Source organism: Coregonus lavaretus, assembly GCF_964263955.1.
Source record: "Coregonus lavaretus genome assembly, contig: HAP1_SCAFFOLD_5426, whole genome shotgun sequence".
Lineage (NCBI taxonomy): Eukaryota > Metazoa > Chordata > Actinopteri > Salmoniformes > Salmonidae > Coregonus > Coregonus lavaretus.
In genome coordinates this window covers 12,681-31,666 of record NW_028160938.1, presented here as the reverse complement: position 1 = coordinate 31,666, position 18,986 = coordinate 12,681, and the positions used below count along the sequence as shown (strand labels likewise).

Sequence of the window (18,986 nt, the reverse complement as noted above, 5' to 3'; positions counted from 1 at the left end):
GTTAGACCTACCAGGGCAGGATAGGGTTAGAGGTTAGGGTTAAGGTTAGAGAGAGTTAGACCTACCAGGGCAGGATAGGGTTAGAGGTTAGGGTAGAGAGGGTTAGACCTACCAGGGCAGGATAGGGATAGAGGTTAGGGTAGAGAGGGTTAGACCTACCAGGGCAGGATAGGGTTAGAGGTTAGGGTAGAGAGGGTTAGACCTACCAGGGTAGGATAGGGTTAGAGGTTAGGGTTAAGGTTAGAGAGGGTTAGACCTACCAGGGCAGGATAGGGTTAGAGGTTAGGGTTAAGGTTAGAGAGGGTTAGACCTACCAGGGCAGGATAGGGTTAGAGGTTAGGGTAGAGAGGGTTAGACCTACCAGGGCAGGATAGGGTTAGAGGTTAGGGTTAAGGTTAGAGAGGGTTAGACCTACCAGGGCAGGATAGGGTTAGAGGTTAGGGTAGAGAGGGTTAGACCTACCAGGGCAGGATAGGGTTAGAGGTTAGGGTAGAGAGGGTTAGACCTACCAGGGCAGGATAGGGTTAGAGGTTAGGGTAGAGAGGGTTAGACCTACCAGGGCAGGATAGGGTTAGAGGTTAGGGTAGAGAGGGTTAGACCTACCAGGGCAGGTTAGGGTTAGAGGTTAGGGTAGAGAGGGTTAGACCTACCAGGGCAGGTTAGGGTTAGAGGTTAGGGTAGAGAGGGTTAGACCTACCAGGGCAGGATAGGGTTAGAGGTTAGGGTTAAGGTTAGAGAGGGTTAGACCTACCAGGGCAGGATAGGGTTAGAGGTTAGGGTAGAGAGGGTTAGACCTACCAGGGCAGGATAGGGTTAGAGGTTAGGGTAGAGAGGGTTAGACCTACCAGGGCAGGTTAGGGTTAGAGGTTAGGGTAGAGAGGGTTAGACCTACCAGGGCAGGATAGGGTTAGAGGTTAGGGTAGAGAGGGTTAGACCTACCAGGGCAGGATAGGGTTAGAGGTTAGGGTAGAGAGGGTTAGACCTACCAGGGCAGGATAGGGTTAGAGGTTAGGGTAGAGAGGGTTAGACCTACCAGGGCAGGATAGGGTTAGAGGTTAGGGTAGAGAGGGTTAGACCTACCAGGGCAGGATAGGGTTAGAGGTTAGGGTAGAGAGGGTTAGACCTACCAGGGCAGGATAGGGTTAGAGGTTAGGGTAGAGAGGGTTAGACCTACCAGGGCAGGTTAGGGTTAGAGGTTAGGGTAGAGAGGGTTAGACCTACCAGGGCAGGATAGGGTTAGAGGTTAGGGTAGAGAGGGTTAGACCTACCAGGGCAGGATAGGGTTAGAGGTTAGGGTAGAGAGGGTTAGACCTACCAGGGCAGGATAGGGTTAGAGGTTAGGGTAGAGAGGGTTAGACCTACCAGGGCAGGATAGGGTTAGAGGTTAGGGTAGAGAGGGTTAGACCTACCAGGGCAGGATAGGGTTAGAGGTTAGGGTAGAGAGGGTTAGACCTACCAGGGCAGGATAGGGTTAGAGGTTAGGGTTAAGGTTAGAGAGGGTTAGACCTACCAGGGCAGGATAGGGTTAGAGGTTAGGGTAGAGAGGGTTAGACCTACCAGGGCAGGATAGGGTTAGAGGTTAGGGTAGAGAGGGTTAGACCTACCAGGGAAGGTTAGGGTTAGAGGTTAGGGTAGAGAGGGTTAGACCTACCAGGGCAGGATAGGGTTAGAGGTTAGGGTTAAGGTTAGAGAGGGTTAGACCTACCAGGGCAGGATAGGGTTAGAGGTTAGGGTAGAGAGGGTTAGACCTACCAGGGCAGGATAGGGTTAGAGGTTAGGGTAGAGAGGGTTAGACCTACCAGGGCAGGTTAGGGTTAGAGGTTAGGGTAGAGAGGGTTAGACCTACCAGGGCAGGATAGGGTTAAAGGTTAGGGTAGAGAGGGTTAGACCTACCAGGGCAGGTTAGGGTTAGAGGTTAGGGTAGAGAGGGTTAGACCTACCAGGGCAGGATAGGGTTAGAGGTTAGGGTAGAGAGGGTTAGACCTACCAGGGCAGGATAGGGTTAGAGGTTAGGGTAGAGAGGGTTAGACCTACCAGGGCAGGATAGGGTTAGAGGTTAGGGTAGAGAGGGTTAGACCTACCAGGGCAGGATAGGGTTAGAGGTTAGGGTAGAGAGGGTTAGACCTACCAGGGCAGGATAGGGTTAGAGGTTAGGGTAGAGAGGGTTAGACCTACCAGGGCAGGATAGGGTTAGAGGTTAGGGTAGAGAGGGTTAGACCTACCAGGGCAGGATAGGGTTAGAGGTTAGGGTAGAGAGGGTTAGACCTACCAGGGCAGGTTAGGGTTAGAGGTTAGGGTAGAGAGGGTTAGACCTACCAGGGCAGGATAGGGTTAGAGGTTAGGGTAGAGAGGGTTAGACCTACCAGGGCAGGATAGGGTTAGAGGTTAGGGTTAAGGTTAGAGAGGGTTAGACCTACCAGGGCAGGATAGGGTTAGAGGTTAGGGTAGAGAGGGTTAGACCTACCAGGGCAGGATAGGGTTAGAGGTTAGGGTAGAGAGGGTTAGACCTACCAGGGCAGGATAGGGTTAGAGGTTAGGGTAGAGAGGGTTAGACCTACCAGGGCAGGATAGGGTTAGAGGTTAGGGTAGAGAGGGTTAGACCTACCAGGGCAGGTTAGGGTTAGAGGTTAGGGTAGAGAGGGTTAGACCTACCAGGGCAGGATAGGGTTAGAGGTTAGGGTAGAGAGGGTTAGACCTACCAGGGCAGGTTAGGGTTAGAGGTTAGGGTAGAGAGGGTTAGACCTACCAGGGCAGGATAGGGTTAGAGGTTAGGGTTAAGGTTAGAGAGGGTTAGACCTACCAGGGCAGGATAGGGTTAGAGGTTAGGGTAGAGAGGGTTAGACCTACCAGGGCAGGTTAGGGTTAGAGGTTAGGGTAGAGAGGGTTAGACCTACCAGGGCAGGATAGGGTTAGAGGTTAGGGTAGAGAGGGTTAGACCTACCAGGGCAGGTTAGGGTTAGAGGTTAGGGTAGAGAGGGTTAGACCTACCAGGGCAGGATAGGGTTAGAGGTTAGGGTTAAGGTTAGAGAGGGTTAGACCTACCAGGGCAGGATAGGGTTAGAGGTTAGGGTAGAGAGGGTTAGACCTACCAGGGCAGGTTAGGGTTAGAGGTTAGGGTAGAGAGGGTTAGACCTACCAGGGCAGGATAGGGTTAGAGGTTAGGGTAGAGAGGGTTAGACCTACCAGGGCAGGATAGGGTTAGAGGTTAGGGTAGAGAGGGTTAGACCTACCAGGGCAGGTTAGGGTTAGAGGTTAGGGTAGAGAGGGTTAGACCTACCAGGGCAGGACAGGGTTAGAGGTTAGGGTAGAGAGGGTTAGACCTACCAGGGCAGGATAGGGTTAGAGGTTAGGGTAGAGAGGGTTAGACCTACCAGGGCAGGTTAGGGTTAGAGGTTAGGGTAGAGAGGGTTAGACCTACCAGGGCAGGATAGGGTTAGAGGTTAGGGTAGAGAGGGTTAGACCTACCAGGGCAGGTTAGGGTTAGAGGTTAGGGTAGAGAGGGTTAGACCTACCAGGGCAGGATAGGGTTAGAGGTTAGGGTAGAGAGGGTTAGACCTACCAGGGCAGGATACGGTTAGAGGTTAGGGTAGAGAGGGTTAGACCTACCAGGGCAGGACAGGGTTAGAGGTTAGGGTAGAGAGAGTTAGACCTACCAGGGCAGGTTAGGGTTAGAGGTTAGGGTAGAGAGGGTTAGACCTACCAGGGCAGGATAGGGTTAGAGGTTTGGGTTAAGGTTAGAGAGAGTTAGACCTACCAGGGCAGGATAGGGTTAGAGGTTAGGGTAGAGAGGGTTAGACCTACCAGGGCAGGATAGGGTTAGAGGTTAGGGTTAAGGTTAGAGAGGGTTAGACCTACCAGGGCAGGATAGGGTTAGAGGTTAGGGTAGAGTGGGTTAGACCTACCAGGGCAGGATAGGGTTAGAGGTTAGGGTAGAGAGGGTTAGACCTACCAGGGCAGGATAGGGTTAGAGGTTAAGGTTAGAGAGGGTTAGACCTACCAGGGCAGGTTAGGGTTAGAGGTTAGGGTAGAGAGGGTTAGACCTACCAGGGCAGGATAGGGTTAGAGGTTAGGGTTAAGGTTAGAGAGGGTTAGACCTACCAGGGCAGGATAGGGTTAGAGGTTAGGGTAGAGAGGGTTAGACCTACCAGGGCAGGTTAGGGTTAGAGGTTAGGGTAGAGAGGGTTAGACCTACCAGGGCAGGATAGGGTTAGAGGTTAGGGTAGAGAGGGTTAGACCTACCAGGGCAGGTTAGGGTTAGAGGTTAGGGTAGAGAGGGTTAGACCTACCAGGGCAGGATAGGGTTAGAGGTTAGGGTAGAGAGGGTTAGACCTACCAGGGCAGGATAGGGTTAGAGGTTAGGGTAGAGAGGGTTAGACCTACCAGGGCAGGTTAGGGTTAGAGGTTAGGGTAGAGAGGGTTAGACCTACCAGGGCAGGATAGGGTTAGAGGTTAGGGTAGAGAGGGTTAGACCTACCAGGGCAGGATAGGGTTAGAGGTTAGGGTAGAGAGGGTTAGACCTACCAGGGCAGGATAGGGTTAGAGGTTAGGGTAGAGAGGGTTAGACCTACCAGGGCAGGATAGGGTTAGAGGTTAGGGTAGAGAGGGTTAGACCTACCAGGGCAGGATAGGGTTAGAGGTTAGGGTAGAGAGGGTTAGACCTACCAGGGCAGGTTAGGGTTAGAGGTTAGGGTAGAGAGGGTTAGACCTACCAGGGCAGGTTAGGGTTAGAGGTTAGGGTAGAGAGGGTTAGACCTACCAGGGCAGGATAGGGTTAGAGGTTAGGGTAGAGAGGGTTAGACCTACCAGGGCAGGATAGGGATAGAGGTTAGGGTAGAGAGGGTTAGACCTACCAGGGCAGGTTAGGGTTAGAGGTTAGGGTAGAGAGGGTTAGACCTACCAGGGCAGGATAGGGTTAGAGGTTAGGGTAGAGAGGGTTAGACCTACCAGGGCAGGATACGGTTAGAGGTTAGGGTAGAGAGGGTTAGACCTACCAGGGTAGGACAGGGTTAGAGGTTAGGGTAGAGAGGGTTAGACCTACCAGGGCAGGACAGGGTTAGAGGTTAGGGTAGAGAGGGTTAGACCTACCAGGGCAGGATAGGGTTAGAGGTTAGGGTAGAGAGGGTTAGACCTACCAGGGCAGGATAGGGTTAGAGGTTAGGGTAGAGAGGGTTAGACCTACCAGGGCAGGATAGGGTTAGAGGTTAGGGTTAAGGTTAGAGAGAGTTAGACCTACCAGGGCAGGATAGGGTTAGAGGTTAGGGTAGAGAGGGTTAGACCTACCAGGGCAGGATAGGGTTAGAGGTTAGGGTAGAGAGGGTTAGACCTACCAGGGCAGGATAGGGTTAGAGGTTTGGGTTAAGGTTAGAGAGAGTTAGACCTACCAGGGCAGGATAGGGTTAGAGGTTAGGGTAGAGAGGGTTAGACCTACCAGGGCAGGATAGGGTTAGAGGTTAGGGTTAAGGTTAGAGAGGGTTAGACCTACCAGGGCAGGATAGGGTTAGAGGTTAGGGTAGAGTGGGTTAGACCTACCAGGGCAGGATAGGGTTAGAGGTTAGGGTAGAGAGGGTTAGACCTACCAGGGCAGGATAGGGTTAGAGGTTAGGGTTAAGGTTAGAGAGGGTTAGACCTACCAGGGCAGGATAGGGTTAGAGGTTAGGGTAGAGAGGGTTAGACCTACCAGGGCAGGATAGGGTTAGAGGTTAGGGTTAAGGTTAGAGAGGGTTAGACCTACCAGGGCAGGTTAGGGTTAGAGGTTAGGGTAGAGAGGGTTAGACCTACCAGGGCAGGATAGGGTTAGAGGTTAGGGTAGAGAGGGTTAGACCTACCAGGGCAGGATAGGGTTAGAGGTTAGGGTAGAGAGGGTTAGACCTACCAGGGCAGGATAGGGTTAGAGGTTAGGGTAGAGAGGGTTAGACCTACCAGGGCAGGATAGGGTTAGAGGTTAGGGTAGAGAGGGTTAGACCTACCAGGGCAGGATAGGGTTAGAGGTTAGGGTAGAGAGGGTTAGACCTACCAGGGCAGGATAGGGTTAGAGGTTAGGGTAGAGAGGGTTAGACCTACCAGGGCAGGATAGGGTTAGAGGTTAGGGTAGAGAGGGTTAGACCTACCAGGGCAGGTTAGGGTTAGAGGTTAGGGTAGAGAGGGTTAGACCTACCAGGGCAGGTTAGGGTTAGAGGTTAGGGTAGAGAGGGTTAGACCTACCAGGGCAGGTTAGGGTTAGAGGTTAGGGTAGAGAGGGTTAGATCTACCAGGGCAGGTTAGGGTTAGTGGTTAGGGTAGAGAGGGTTAGACCTACCAGGGCAGGTTAGGGTTAGAGGTTAGGGTAGAGAGGGTTAGACCTACCAGGGCAGGTTAGGGTTAGAGGTTAGGGTAGAGAGGGTTAGACCTACCAGGGCAGGACAGGGTTAGAGGTTAGGGTAGAGAGGGTTAGACCTACCAGGGCAGGATAGGGTTAGAGGTTAGGGTAGAGAGGGTTAGACCTACCAGGGCAGGATAGGGTTAGAGGTTAGGGTAGAGAGGGTTAGACCTACGGGCAGGTTAGGGTTAGAGGTTAGGGTAGAGAGGGTTAGACCTACCAGGGCAGGTTAGGGTTAGAGGTTAGGGTAGAGAGGGTTAGACCTACCAGGGCAGGTTAGGGTTAGAGGTTATGGTAGAGAGGGTTAGACCTACCAGGGCAGGTTAGGGTTAGAGGTTAGGGTAGAGAGGGTTAGACCTACGGGCAGGTTAGGGTTAGAGGTTAGGGTAGAGAGGGTTAGACCTACCAGGGCAGGACAGGGTTAGAGGTTAGGGTAGAGAGGGTTAGACCTACCAGGGCAGGATAGGGTTAGAGGTTAGGGTAGAGAGGGTTAGACCTACCAGGGCAGGATAGGGTTAGAGGTTAGGGTAGAGAGGGTTAGACCTACCAGGGCAGGTTAGGGTTAGAGGTTAGGGTAGAGAGGGTTAGACCTACCAGGGCAGGTTAGGGTTAGAGGTTAGGGTAGAGAGGGTTAGACCTACCAGGGCAGGATACGGTTAGAGGTTAGGGTTAAGGTTAGAGAGGGTTAGACCTACCAGGGCAGGATAGGGTTAGAGGTTAGGGTAGAGAGGGTTAGACCTACCAGGGCAGGATAGGGTTAGAGGTTAGGTTAGAGAGGGTTAGACCTACCAGGGCAGGATAGGGTTAGAGGTTAGGGTAGAGAGGGTTAGACCTACCAGGGCAGGATAGGGTTAGAGGTTAGGGTAGAGAGGGTTAGACCTACCAGGGCAGGTTAGATGCTGCCAGGACAAAAACCACGTCGTCAGATCGGGCCAGTCCATCCATCTGAACCAAAAGCTCTGTCTTCATCCTTCTGCTGCCCTCGTGCTCTCCTCTGGACCAGGACAACAACACACACAGAGCAGAGAGCTGCATTAGTAATACAGAGAGCAGCATTAATAACACAGAGAGCTGCATTAGTAACACAGAGAGCAGAGAGCTGCATTAGTAACACAGAGAGCTGCATTAGTAACACAGAGAGCTGCATTAGTAATACAGAGAGCAGCATTAATAACACAGAGAGCTGCATTAGTAACACAGAGAGCAGAGAGCTGCATTAGTAACACAGAGAGCTGCATTAGTAACACAGAGAGCTGCATTAGTAACACAGAGAGCTGCATTAGTAACACAGAGAGCTGCATTAGTAACACAGAGAGCTGTATTAGTAACACAGAGAGCAGAGAGCTGCATTAGTAACACAGAGAGCAGAGAGCTGCATTAGTAACACAGAGAGCTGCATTAGTAACACAGAGAACAGAGAGCTGCATTAGTAACACAGAGAACAGAGAGCTGCATTAGTAACTCAGAGAACAGAGAGCTGCATTAGTAACTCAGAGAGCTGCATTAGTAACACAGAGAGCTGCATTAGTAACACAGAACAGAGAGCTGCATTAGTAACACAGAGAACAGAGAGCTGCATTAGTAACACAGAGAGCAGAGAGCTGCATTAGTAACACAGAACAGAGAGCTGCATTAGTAACACAGAGAGCAGAGAGCTGCATTAGTAACACAGAGAAAAGAGAGCTGCATTAGAAACACAGAGAGCAGAGAGCTGCATTAGAAACACAGAGAGCAGAGAGCTGCATTAGAAACACAGAGAGCAGAGAGCTGCATTAGTAACACAGAGAGCAGAGAGCTGCATTAGTAACACAGAGAGCAGAGAGCTGCTTTAGTAACACAGAGAAAAGAGAGCTGCATTAGTAACACAGAGAGCAGAGAGCTGCATTAGTAACACAGATAACAGAGAGCTGCATTAGTAACACAGAGAAAAGAGAGCTGCATTAGTAACACAGAGAGCAGAGAGCTGCATTAGTAACACAGATAACAGAGAGCTGCATTAGTAACACAGAGAAAAGAGAGCTGCATTAGAAACACAGAGAGCAGAGAGCTGCATTAGAAACACAGAGAGCAGAGAGCTGCATTATTAACACAAGAGAGCAGAGAGCTGCATTAGTAACACAGAGAACAGAGAGCTGCATTAGTAACACAGAGAGCTGCATTCGTAACACAGAGAGCAGAATTAGTACCACAGAGAACAGAGAGCTGCATTAGTAACACAGAGAACAGAGAGCTGCATTAGTAACACAGAGAGCTGCATTAGTAACACAGAGAGCAGAGAGCTGCATTAGAAACACAGAGAGCAGAGAGCTGCATTAGTAAGACAGAGAACAGAGAGCTGCATTAGTAACACAGAGAGCTGCATTAGTAACTCAGAGAGCTGCATTAGTAACTCAGAGAGCTGCATTAGTAACACACACAGCAGCATTAGTAACACAGAACAGAGAGCTGCATTAGTAACACAGAGAGCTGCATTAGTAACACAGAGAGCAGAGAGCTGCATTAGAAACACAGAGAGCAGAGAGCTGCATTAGTAAGACAGAGAGCAGAGAGCTGCATTAGTAACTCAGAGAACAGAGAGCTGCATTAGTAACACAGAGAGCAGAGAGCTGCATTAATAACACAGAGAACAGAGAGCTGCATTAGTAACTCAGAGAACAGAGAGCTGCATTAGTAACACACACAGCAGCATTAGTAACACAGAACAGAGAGCTGCATTAGTAACACAGAGAGCTGCATTAGTAACACAGAGAACAGAGAGCTGCATTAGAAACACAGAGAGCAGAGAGCTGCATTAGTAACACAGAGAACAGAGAGCTGCATTAGTAACACAGAGAACAGAGAGCTGCATTAGTAACACAGAGAACAGAGAGCTGCATTAGTAACACAGAGAACAGAGAGCTGCATTAGTAACACAGAGAACAGAGAGCTGCATTAGTAACACAGAGAGCAGAGAGCTGCATTAGTAACACAGAGAACAGAGAGCTGCATTAGTAACTCAGAGAGCTGCATTAGTAACACAGAGAGCTGCATTAGTAACACAGAACAGAGAGCTGCATTAGTAACACAGAGAACAGAGAGCTGCATTAGTAACACAGAGAACAGAGAGCTGCATTAGTAACACAGAGAAAAGAGAGCTGCATTAGAAACACAGAGAGCAGAGAGTTGCATTAGTAACACAGAGAACAGAGAGCTGCATTAGTAACACAGAGAGCTGCATTAGTAACACAGAGAGCAGAGAGCTGCATTAGTAACACAGAGAACAGAGAGCTGCATTAGTAACACAGAAAGCTGCATTCGTAACACAGAGAGCAGAGAGCTGCATTAGTACCACAGAGAACAGAGAGCTGCATTAGTAACACAGAGAACAGAGAGCTGCATTAGTAACACAGAGAGCTGCATTAGTAACACACACAGCAGCATTAGTAACACAGAACAGAGAGCTGCATTAGTAACACAGAGAGCTGCATTAGTAACACAGAGAGCAGAGAGCTGCATTAGAAACACAGAGAGCAGAGAGCTGCATTAGTAAGACAGAGAACAGAGAGCTGCATTAGTAACACAGAGAGCTGCATTAGTAACTCAGAGAGCTGCATTAGTAACTCGGAGAGCTGCATTAGTAACACACACAGCAGCATTAGTAACACAGAACAGAGAGCTGCATTAGTAACACAGAGAGCTACATTAGTAACACAGAGAGCAGAGAGCTGCATTAGAAACACAGAGAGCAGAGAGCTGCATTAGTAAGACAGAGAACAGAGAGCTGCATTAGTAACTCAGAGAGCTGCATTAGTAACACACACAGCAGCATTAGTAACACAGAACAGAGAGCTGCATTAGTAACACAGAGAGCAGAGAGCTGCATTAGTAACTCAGAGAACAGAGAGCTGCATTAGTAACACAGAGAACAGAGAGCTGCATTAGTAACTCAGAGAACAGAGAGCTGCATTAGTAACACAGAGAGCAGAGAGCTGCATTAGTAAGACAGAGAACAGAGAGCTGCATTAGTAACACAGAGAGCTGCATTAGTAACTCAGAGAGCTGCATTAGTAAGACAGAGAACAGAGAGCTGCATTAGTAACACAGAGAGCTGCATTAGTAACACAGAGAGCAGAGAGCTGCATTAGAAACACAGAGAGCAGAGAGCTGCATTAGTAAGACAGAGAACAGAGAGCTGCATTAGTAACACAGAGAGCTGCATTAGTAACACAGAGAGCTGCATTAGTAACACAGAGAGCAGAGAGCTGCATTAGAAACACAGAGAGCAGAGAGCTGCATTAGTAAGACAGAGAACAGAGAGCTGCATTAGTAACACAGAGAGCTGCATTAGTAACTCAGAGAGCTGCATTAGTAACTCGGAGAGCTGCATTAGTAACACACATAGCAGCATTAGTAACACAGAACAGAGAGCTGCATTAGTAACACAGAGAGCTGCATTAGTAACACAGAGAGCAGAGAGCTGCATTAGAAACACAGAGAGCAGAGAGCTGCATTAGTAAGACAGAGAACAGAGAGCTGCATTAGTAACTCAGAGAGCTGCATTAGTAACACAGAGAGCAGAGAGCAGCATTAGTAACACAGAACAGAGAGCTGCATTAGTAACACAGAGAGCAGAGAGCTGCATTAGTAACACAGAGAACAGAGAGCTGCATTAGTAACACAGAGAACAGAGAGCTGCATTAGTAACACAGAGAACAGAGAGCTGCATTAGTAACTCAGAGAACAGAGAGCTGCATTAGAAACACAGAGAGCAGAGAGCTGCATTAGAAACACAGAGAGCCTAACCCTCACCCTCCTCCTGTCCCTCTCTGTAACTCACCCTCCTCCAGTCCCTCTCTGTAACTCACCCTCCTCCAGTCCCTCTCTGTAACTCACCCTCCTCCTGTCCCTCTCTGTAACTCACCCTCCCCCTCCCCTCTCTCTGTAACTCACCCTCCTCCAGTCCCTCTCTGTAACTCACCCTCCTCCAGTCCCTCTCTGTAACTCACCCTCCTCCTGTCCCTCTCTGTAACTCACCCTCCTCCTGTCCCTCTCTGTAACTCACCCTCCTCCTGTCCCTCTCTGTAACTCACCCTCCTCCTGTCCCTCTCTGTAACTCACCCTCCTCCTGTCCCTCTCTGTAACTCACCCTCCTCCTGTCCCTCTCTGTAACTCACCCTCCTCCTGTCCCTCTCTGTAACTCACCCTCCTCCTGTCCCTCTCTGTAACTCACCCTCCTCCAGTCCCTCTCTGTAACTCACCCTCCTCCTGTCCCTCTCTGTAACTCACCCTCCTCCTGTCCCTCTCTGTAACTCACCCTCCTCCTGTCCCTCTCTGTAACTCACCCTCCTCCAGTCCCTCTCTGTAACTCCCCCTCCCCCTCCCCTCTCTCTGTAACTCACCCTCCTCCAGTCCCTCTCTGTAACTCACCCTCCTCCTGTCCCTCTCTGTAACTCACCCTCCTCCAGTCCTTCTCTGTAACTCACCCTCCTCCTGTCCCTCTCTGTAACTCACCCTCCCCCTCCCCTCTCTCTGTAACTCACCCTCCTCCTGTCCCTCTCTGTAACTCACCCTCCTCCTGTCCCTCTCTGTAACTCACCCTCCTCCAGTCCCTCTCTGTAACTCACCCTCCCCCTCCCCTCTCTCTGTAACTCACCCTCCTCCAGTCCCTCTCTGTAACTCACCCTCCTCCTGTCCCTCTCTGTAACTCACCCTCCTCCTGTCCCTCTCTGTAACTCACCCTCCTCCAGTCCCTCTCTGTAACTCACCCACCTCCAGGCCCTCTCTGTAACTCACCCTCCTCCAGTCCCTCTCTGTAACTCACCCTCCCCCTGTCCCTCTCTGTAACTCACCCTCCTCCTGTCCCTCTCTGTAACTCACCCTCCTCCTGTCCCTCTCTGTAACTCACCCTCCTCCAGTCCCTCTCTGTAACTCACCCTCCTCCTGTCCCTCTCTGTAACTCACCCTCCCCCTCCCCTCTCTCTGTAACTCACCCTCCTCCAGTCCCTCTCTGTAACTCACCCTCCTCCAGTCCCTCTCTGTAACTCACCCTCCTCCAGTCCCTCTCTGTAACTCACCCTCCTCCAGTCCCTCTCTGTAACTCACCCTCCTCCTGTCCCTCTCTGTAACTCACCCTCCTCCAGTCCCTCTCTGTAACTCACCCTCCTCCAGTCCCTCTCTGTAACTCACCCTTCTCCTGTCCCTCTCTGTAACTCACCCTCCCCCTCCCCTCTCTCTGTAACTCACCCTCCTCCAGTCCCTCTCTGTAACTCACCCTCCTCCTGTCCCTCTCTGTAACTCCCCCTCCCCCTCCCCTCTCTCTGTAACTCACCCTCCTCCAGTCCCTCTCTCTGTAACTCACCCTCCTCCAGTCCCTCTCTGTAACTCACCCTCCTCCAGTCCCTCTCTGTAACTCACCCTCCTCCTGTCCCTCTCTGTAACTCACCCTCCTCCAGTCCCTCTCTGTAACTCACCCTCCTCCAGTCCCTCTCTGTAACTCACCCTCCTCCAGTCCCTCTCTGTAACTCACCCTCCTCCTGTCCCTCTCTGTAACTCACCCTCCTCCTGTCCCTCTCTGTAACTCACCCTCCCCCTCCCCTCTCTCTGTAACTCACCCTCCTCCAGTCCCTCTCTGTAACTCACCCTCCTCCAGTCCCTCTCTGTAACTCACCCTCCTCCAGTCCCTCTCTGTAACTCACCCTCCTCCTGTCCCTCTCTGTAACTCACCCTCCTCCAGTCCCTCTCTGTAACTCACCCTCCTCCAGTCCCTCTCTGTAACTCACCCTCCTCCAGTCCCTCTCTGTAACTCACCCTCCTCCTGTCCCTCTCTGTAACTCACCCTCCCCCTCCCCTCTCTCTGTAACTCACCCTCCTCCAGTCCCTCTCTGTAACTCACCCTCCTCCAGTCCCTCTCTGTAACTCACCCTCCCCCTGTCCCTCTCTGTAACTCACCCTCCTCCAGTCCCTCTCTGTAACTCACCCTCCTCCAGTCCCTCTCTGTAACTCACCCTCCTCCAGTCCCTCTCTGTAACTCACCCTCCTCCTGTCCCTCTCTGTAACTCACCCTCCCCCTCCCCTCTCTCTGTAACTCACCCTCCTCCAGTCCCTCTCTGTAACTCACCCTCCTCCTGTCACTCTCTGTAACTCACCCTCCTCCTGTCCCTCTCTGTAACTCCCCCTCCCCTCCCCTCTCTCTGTAACTCACCCTCCTCAATTCCCTCTCTGTAACTCACCCTCCTCCAGTCCCTCTCTGTAACTCACCCTCCTCCAGTCCCTCTCTGTAACTCACCCTCCTCCTGTCCCTCTCTGTAACTCACCCTCCTCCAGTCCCTCTCTGTAACCAGTCCCTCTCTGTAACTCACCCTCCTCCTGTCCCTCTCTGTAACTCACCCTCCTCCAGTCCCTCTCTGTAACTCACCCTCCTCCAGTCCCTCTCTGTAACTCACCCTCCTCCAGTCCCTCTCTGTAACTCACCCTCCTCCTGTCCCTCTCTGTAACTCACCCTCCCCCTCCCCTCTCTCTGTAACTCACCCTCCTCCAGTCCCTCTCTGTAACTCACCCTCCTCCAGTCCCTCTCTGTAACTCACCCTCCCCCTGTCCCTCTATGTAACTCACCCTCCTCCAGTCCCTCTCTGTAACTCACCCTCCTCCAGTCCCTCTCTGTAACTCACCCTCCTCCAGTCCCTCTCTGTAACTCACCCTCCTCCTGTCCCTCTCTGTAACTCACCCTCCCCCTCCCCTCTCTCTGTAACTCACCCTCCTCCAGTCCCTCTCTGTAACTCACCCTCCTCCTGTCCCTCTCTGTAACTCACCCTCCTCCAGTCCCTCTCTGTAACTCACCCTCCTCCTGTCCCTCTCTGTAACTCACCCTCCTCCTGTCCCTCTCTGTAACTCACCCTCCTCCTGTCCCTCTCTGTAACTCACCCTTCTCCAGTCCCTCTCTGTAACTCACCCTCCTCCTGTCCCTCTCTGTAACTCACCCTCCCCTCTCTCTGTAACTCACCCTCCTCCTGTCCCTCTCTGTAACTCACCCTCCTCCAGTCCCTCTCTGTAACTCACCCTCCCCCTCCCCTCTCTCTGTAACTCACCCTCCTCCAGTCCCTCTCTGTAACTCACCCTCCTCCTGTCCCTCTCTGTAACTCACCCTCCTCCTGTCCCTCTCTGTAACTCACCCTCCTCCAGTCCCTCTCTGTAACTCACCCTCCTCCTGTCCCTCTCTGTAACTCACCCTCCCCTCTCTCTGTAACTCACCCTCCTCCTGTCCCTCTCTGTAACTCACCCTCCTCCTGTCCCTCTCTGTAACTCACCCTCCTCCTGTCCCTCTCTGTAACTCCCCCTCCCCTCTCTCTGTAACTCACCCTCCTCCAGTCCCTCTTTGGCTCATAACTGACTCCAGTTCATCCAGGAAAATGGTGGAAGGGGCGTGGTAGCGAGCCAGCTCAAACAACACCTGGAGAGAGGAGTGCATTATGTCATCTACTATGATGGAAGACAACTAATAAACATCACAGTCTTTTACATTCAGACAGCCACATACCCTGACCAGTTCAGACAGCCACATACCCTGACCAGCTCAGTCTCCTCTCCAGCCACATACCCTGACCAGCTCAGACAGCCACATACCCTGACCAGCTCAGTCTCCTCTCCAGCCACATACCCTGACCAGCTCAGTCTCCTCTCCAGCCACATACCCTGACCAGCTCCGTCTCCTCTCCAGCCACATACCCTGACCAGCTCAGTCTCCTCTCCAGCCACATACCCTGACCAGCTCCGTCTCCTCTCCAGCCACATACCCTGACCAGCTCAGTCTCCTCTCCAGCCACATACCCTGACCAGCTCCGTCTCCTCTCCAGCCACATACCCTGACCAGCTCAGTCTCCTCTCCAGCCACATACCCTGACCAGCTCAGTCTCCTCTCCAGCCACATACCCTGACCAGCTCAGTCTCCTCTCCAGCCACATACCCTGACCAGCTCAGTCTCCTCTCCAGCCACATACCCTGACCAGCTCCGTCTCCTCTCCAGCCACATACCCTGACCAGCTCAGTCTCCTCTCCAGCCACATACCCTGACCAGCTCCGTCTCCTCTCCAGCCACATACCCTGACCAGCTCAGTCTCCTCTCCAGCCACATACCCTGACCAGCTCCGTCTCCTCTCCAGCCACATACCCTGACCAGCTCAGTCTCCTCTCCAGCCACATACCCTGACCAGCTCAGAATCCTCTCCAGCCACATACCCTGACCAGCTCCGTCTCCTCTCCAGCCACATACCCTGACCAGCTCCGTCTCCTCTCCAGCCACATACCCTGACCAGCTCAGTCTCCTCTCCAGCCACATACCCTGACCAGCTCCGTCTCCTCTCCAGCCACATACCCTGACCAGCTCCGTCTCCTCTCCAGGTTAGATATGTGTTGAGGTTGGATATAATACGGTTTAGTGTTGTCATGCAGCTATAGTCAATAGAGTAAGAGCAGAATGCCGTACCCTAACCAGCTTCTCAGAGTCTCCTCTCCACTTGCTGACGATGCTGGAGGCTGAGATATTGAAGAAGGTGGTGTTACACTCTGTGGCTACAGCCTTGGCCAGCAGGGTCTTACCTGTACCTGAGAGGGAGAGGAGAGGGTAGGACTGTTAGGACTGTTAGGACTGTTAGGACTGTTAGGACTGTTAGTGTGTGTCTTACCTGTACCTGAGAGGAGAGGTTAGGAGTGTTTGTGTGCGTGAGTAGGTGTTTTTGTGTGTATATGTGTGTGTAGGTGTAGGTGTGTGTGTAGGGGTTGGATGTGTGTGTAGGTGTAGGTGTTTGTGTGTGTGTGTGTGTGTGTGTGTGTGTGTGTGTGTGTGTGTGTGTGTGTGTGTGTGTGTGTGTGTGTGTGTGTGTAGGTGTGTGTGTGTGTGTAGGTGTGTGTGTGTAGGTGTGTGTGTAGGTGTAGGTGTGTGTGTGTGTAGGTGTGTGTGTGTAGGTGTAGGTGTGTGTAGGTGTGTGTAGGTGTGTAGGTGTGTGTGTGTAGATGTGTGTAGGTGTTGGTGTGTGTGTAGGTGTAGGTGTGTGTGTGTAGGTGTAGGTGTGTGTGTAGGTGTAGGTGTGTGTGTAGGTGTGTGTGTAGGTGTAGGTGTAGGTGTGTGTGTAGGTGTGTGTGTGTAGATGTGTGTAGGTGTGTAGGTGTTGGTGTTGGTGTGTGTGTAGGTGTAGGTGTGTGTGTAGGTGTGTAGGTGTAGGTGTGTGTGTAGGTGTAGGTGTGTGTGTAGGTGTGTGTGTAGGTGTGTGTGTAGGTGTAGGTGTGTGTGTAGGTGTGTGTGCAGGTGTGTAGGTGTAGGTGTGTGTGTAGGTGTAGGTGTGTGTGTAGGTGTGTGTAGGTGTAGGTGTGTGTTACCTGGTGGCCCGTATAAAAGCAGACCTTTCCATGGAGACAGGATGCCAGTGAATAGCTGTGGATACTAAGGACAGCATGAAGGAATGTTATACAACCTTATCACTGTCACAATACAACCTTATCACTGTCACAATACAACCTTATCACTGTCACAATACAACCTTATCACTGTCACAATACAACCTTATCTATAAACATCACTGTCACAATACAACCATATCTATAAACATCACTGTCACAATACAACCTTATCACTGTCACAATACAACCTTATCACTGTCACAATACAACCTTATCTATAAACATCACTGTCACAATACAACCATATCTATAAACATCACTGTCACAATACAACCTTATCACTGTCACAATACAACCTTATCACTGTCACAATACAACCTTATCTATAAACATCACTGTCACAATACAACCATAACTACTGTATAAACATCACTCTCACAACACAACCATATCTATAAACATCACTGTCACAATACAACCATATCTATAAACATCACTGTCACAACACAACCATATCTATAAACATCACTGTCACAACACAACCATATCTATAAACATCACTGTCACAATACAACCATATCTATAAACATCACTGTCACAATACAACCATATCTATAAACATCACTGTCACAACACAACCATATCTATAAACACCACTGTCACAATACAACCATATCTATAAACATCACTGTCACAATACAACCATATCTATAAACATCACTGTCACAACACAACCATATCTATAAACATCAATGTCACAACACAACCATATCTATAAACATCACTGTCAAAACACAACCATATCTATAAACATCAATGTCACAACACAACCATATCTATAAACATCACTGTCAAAACACAACCATATCTATAAACATCACTGTCACAATACAACCATATCTATAAACATCACTGTCACAATACAACCATATCTATAAACACCACTGTCACAATACAACCATATCTATAAACATCACAGTCACAATACAACCATATCTATAAACATCACTGTCACAACACAACCATATCTATAAACATCACTGTCACAATACAACCATATCTATAAACACCACTGTCACAATACAACCATATCTATAAACATCACTGTCACAATACAACCATATCTATAAACATCACTGTCACAATACAACCATATCTATAAACATCACTGTCACAATACAACCATATCTATAAACATCACTGTCACAATACAACCATATCTATAAACACCACTGTCACAATACAACCATATCTATAAACATCACTGTCACAATACAACCATATCTATAAACATCACTGTCACAACACAACCATATCTAATGTATAAACATCACTGTCACAATACAACCTTATCACTGTCACAACACAACCATATCTATAAACATCACTGTCACAATACAACCATATCTATAAACATCACTGTCACAATACAACCATATCTATAAACATCACTCTCACAACACAACCATATCTATAAACATCACTGTCACAACACAACCATATCTATAAACATCAATGTCACAACACAACCATATCTATAAACATCACTGTCACAATACAACCATATCTATAAACATCACTGTCACAATACAACCATATCTATAAACACCACTGTCACAATACAACCATATCTATAAACATCACTGTCACAATACAACCATATCTATAAACATCACTGTCACAATACAACCATATCTATAAACATCACTGTCACAATACAACCTTATCACTGTCACAATACAACCTTATCACTGTCACAATACAACCTTATCTACGGTATAAACATCACTGTCACAATACAACCATATCTATAAACATCACTGTCACAACACAACCATATCTATAAACATCACTGTCACAATACAACCATATCTATAAACATCACTGTCACAACACAACCATATCTATAAACATCACTGTCACAATACAACCATATCTATAAACACCACTGTCACAATACAACCTTATCACTGTCACAATACAACCTTATCACTGTCACAATACAACCATATCTATAAACATCACTGTCACAATACAACCTTATCACTGTCACAATACAACCTTATCACTGTCACAATACAACCTTATCTATAAACATCACTGTCACAATACAACCATATATATAAACATCACTGTCACAATACAACCATATCTAATGTATAAACATCACTGTCACAACACAACCATATCTATAAACATCACTGTCACAATACAACCATATCTATAAACATCACTGTCACAACACAACCATATCTATAAACAT

General features: G+C 49.6%; 1 protein-coding gene across 1 annotated transcript; it reads right to left on the bottom strand.

Annotated features, from left to right (window-relative positions):
* Nucleotides 1–7,234: 7,234 nt before the first annotated feature.
* On the bottom strand, nucleotides 7,235–16,766 carry LOC311121276 (katanin p60 ATPase-containing subunit A-like 2; the record flags this gene model as incomplete). Its single annotated transcript, XM_084195785.1, has 4 exons — nucleotides 7,235–7,349; nucleotides 14,689–14,780; nucleotides 15,813–15,931; nucleotides 16,703–16,766. Coding segments are annotated over 4 exons (390 nt in total), but the record flags the coding sequence as incomplete, so codon positions are not given.
* Between the last annotated feature and the right edge of the window lie 2,220 nt (nucleotides 16,767–18,986).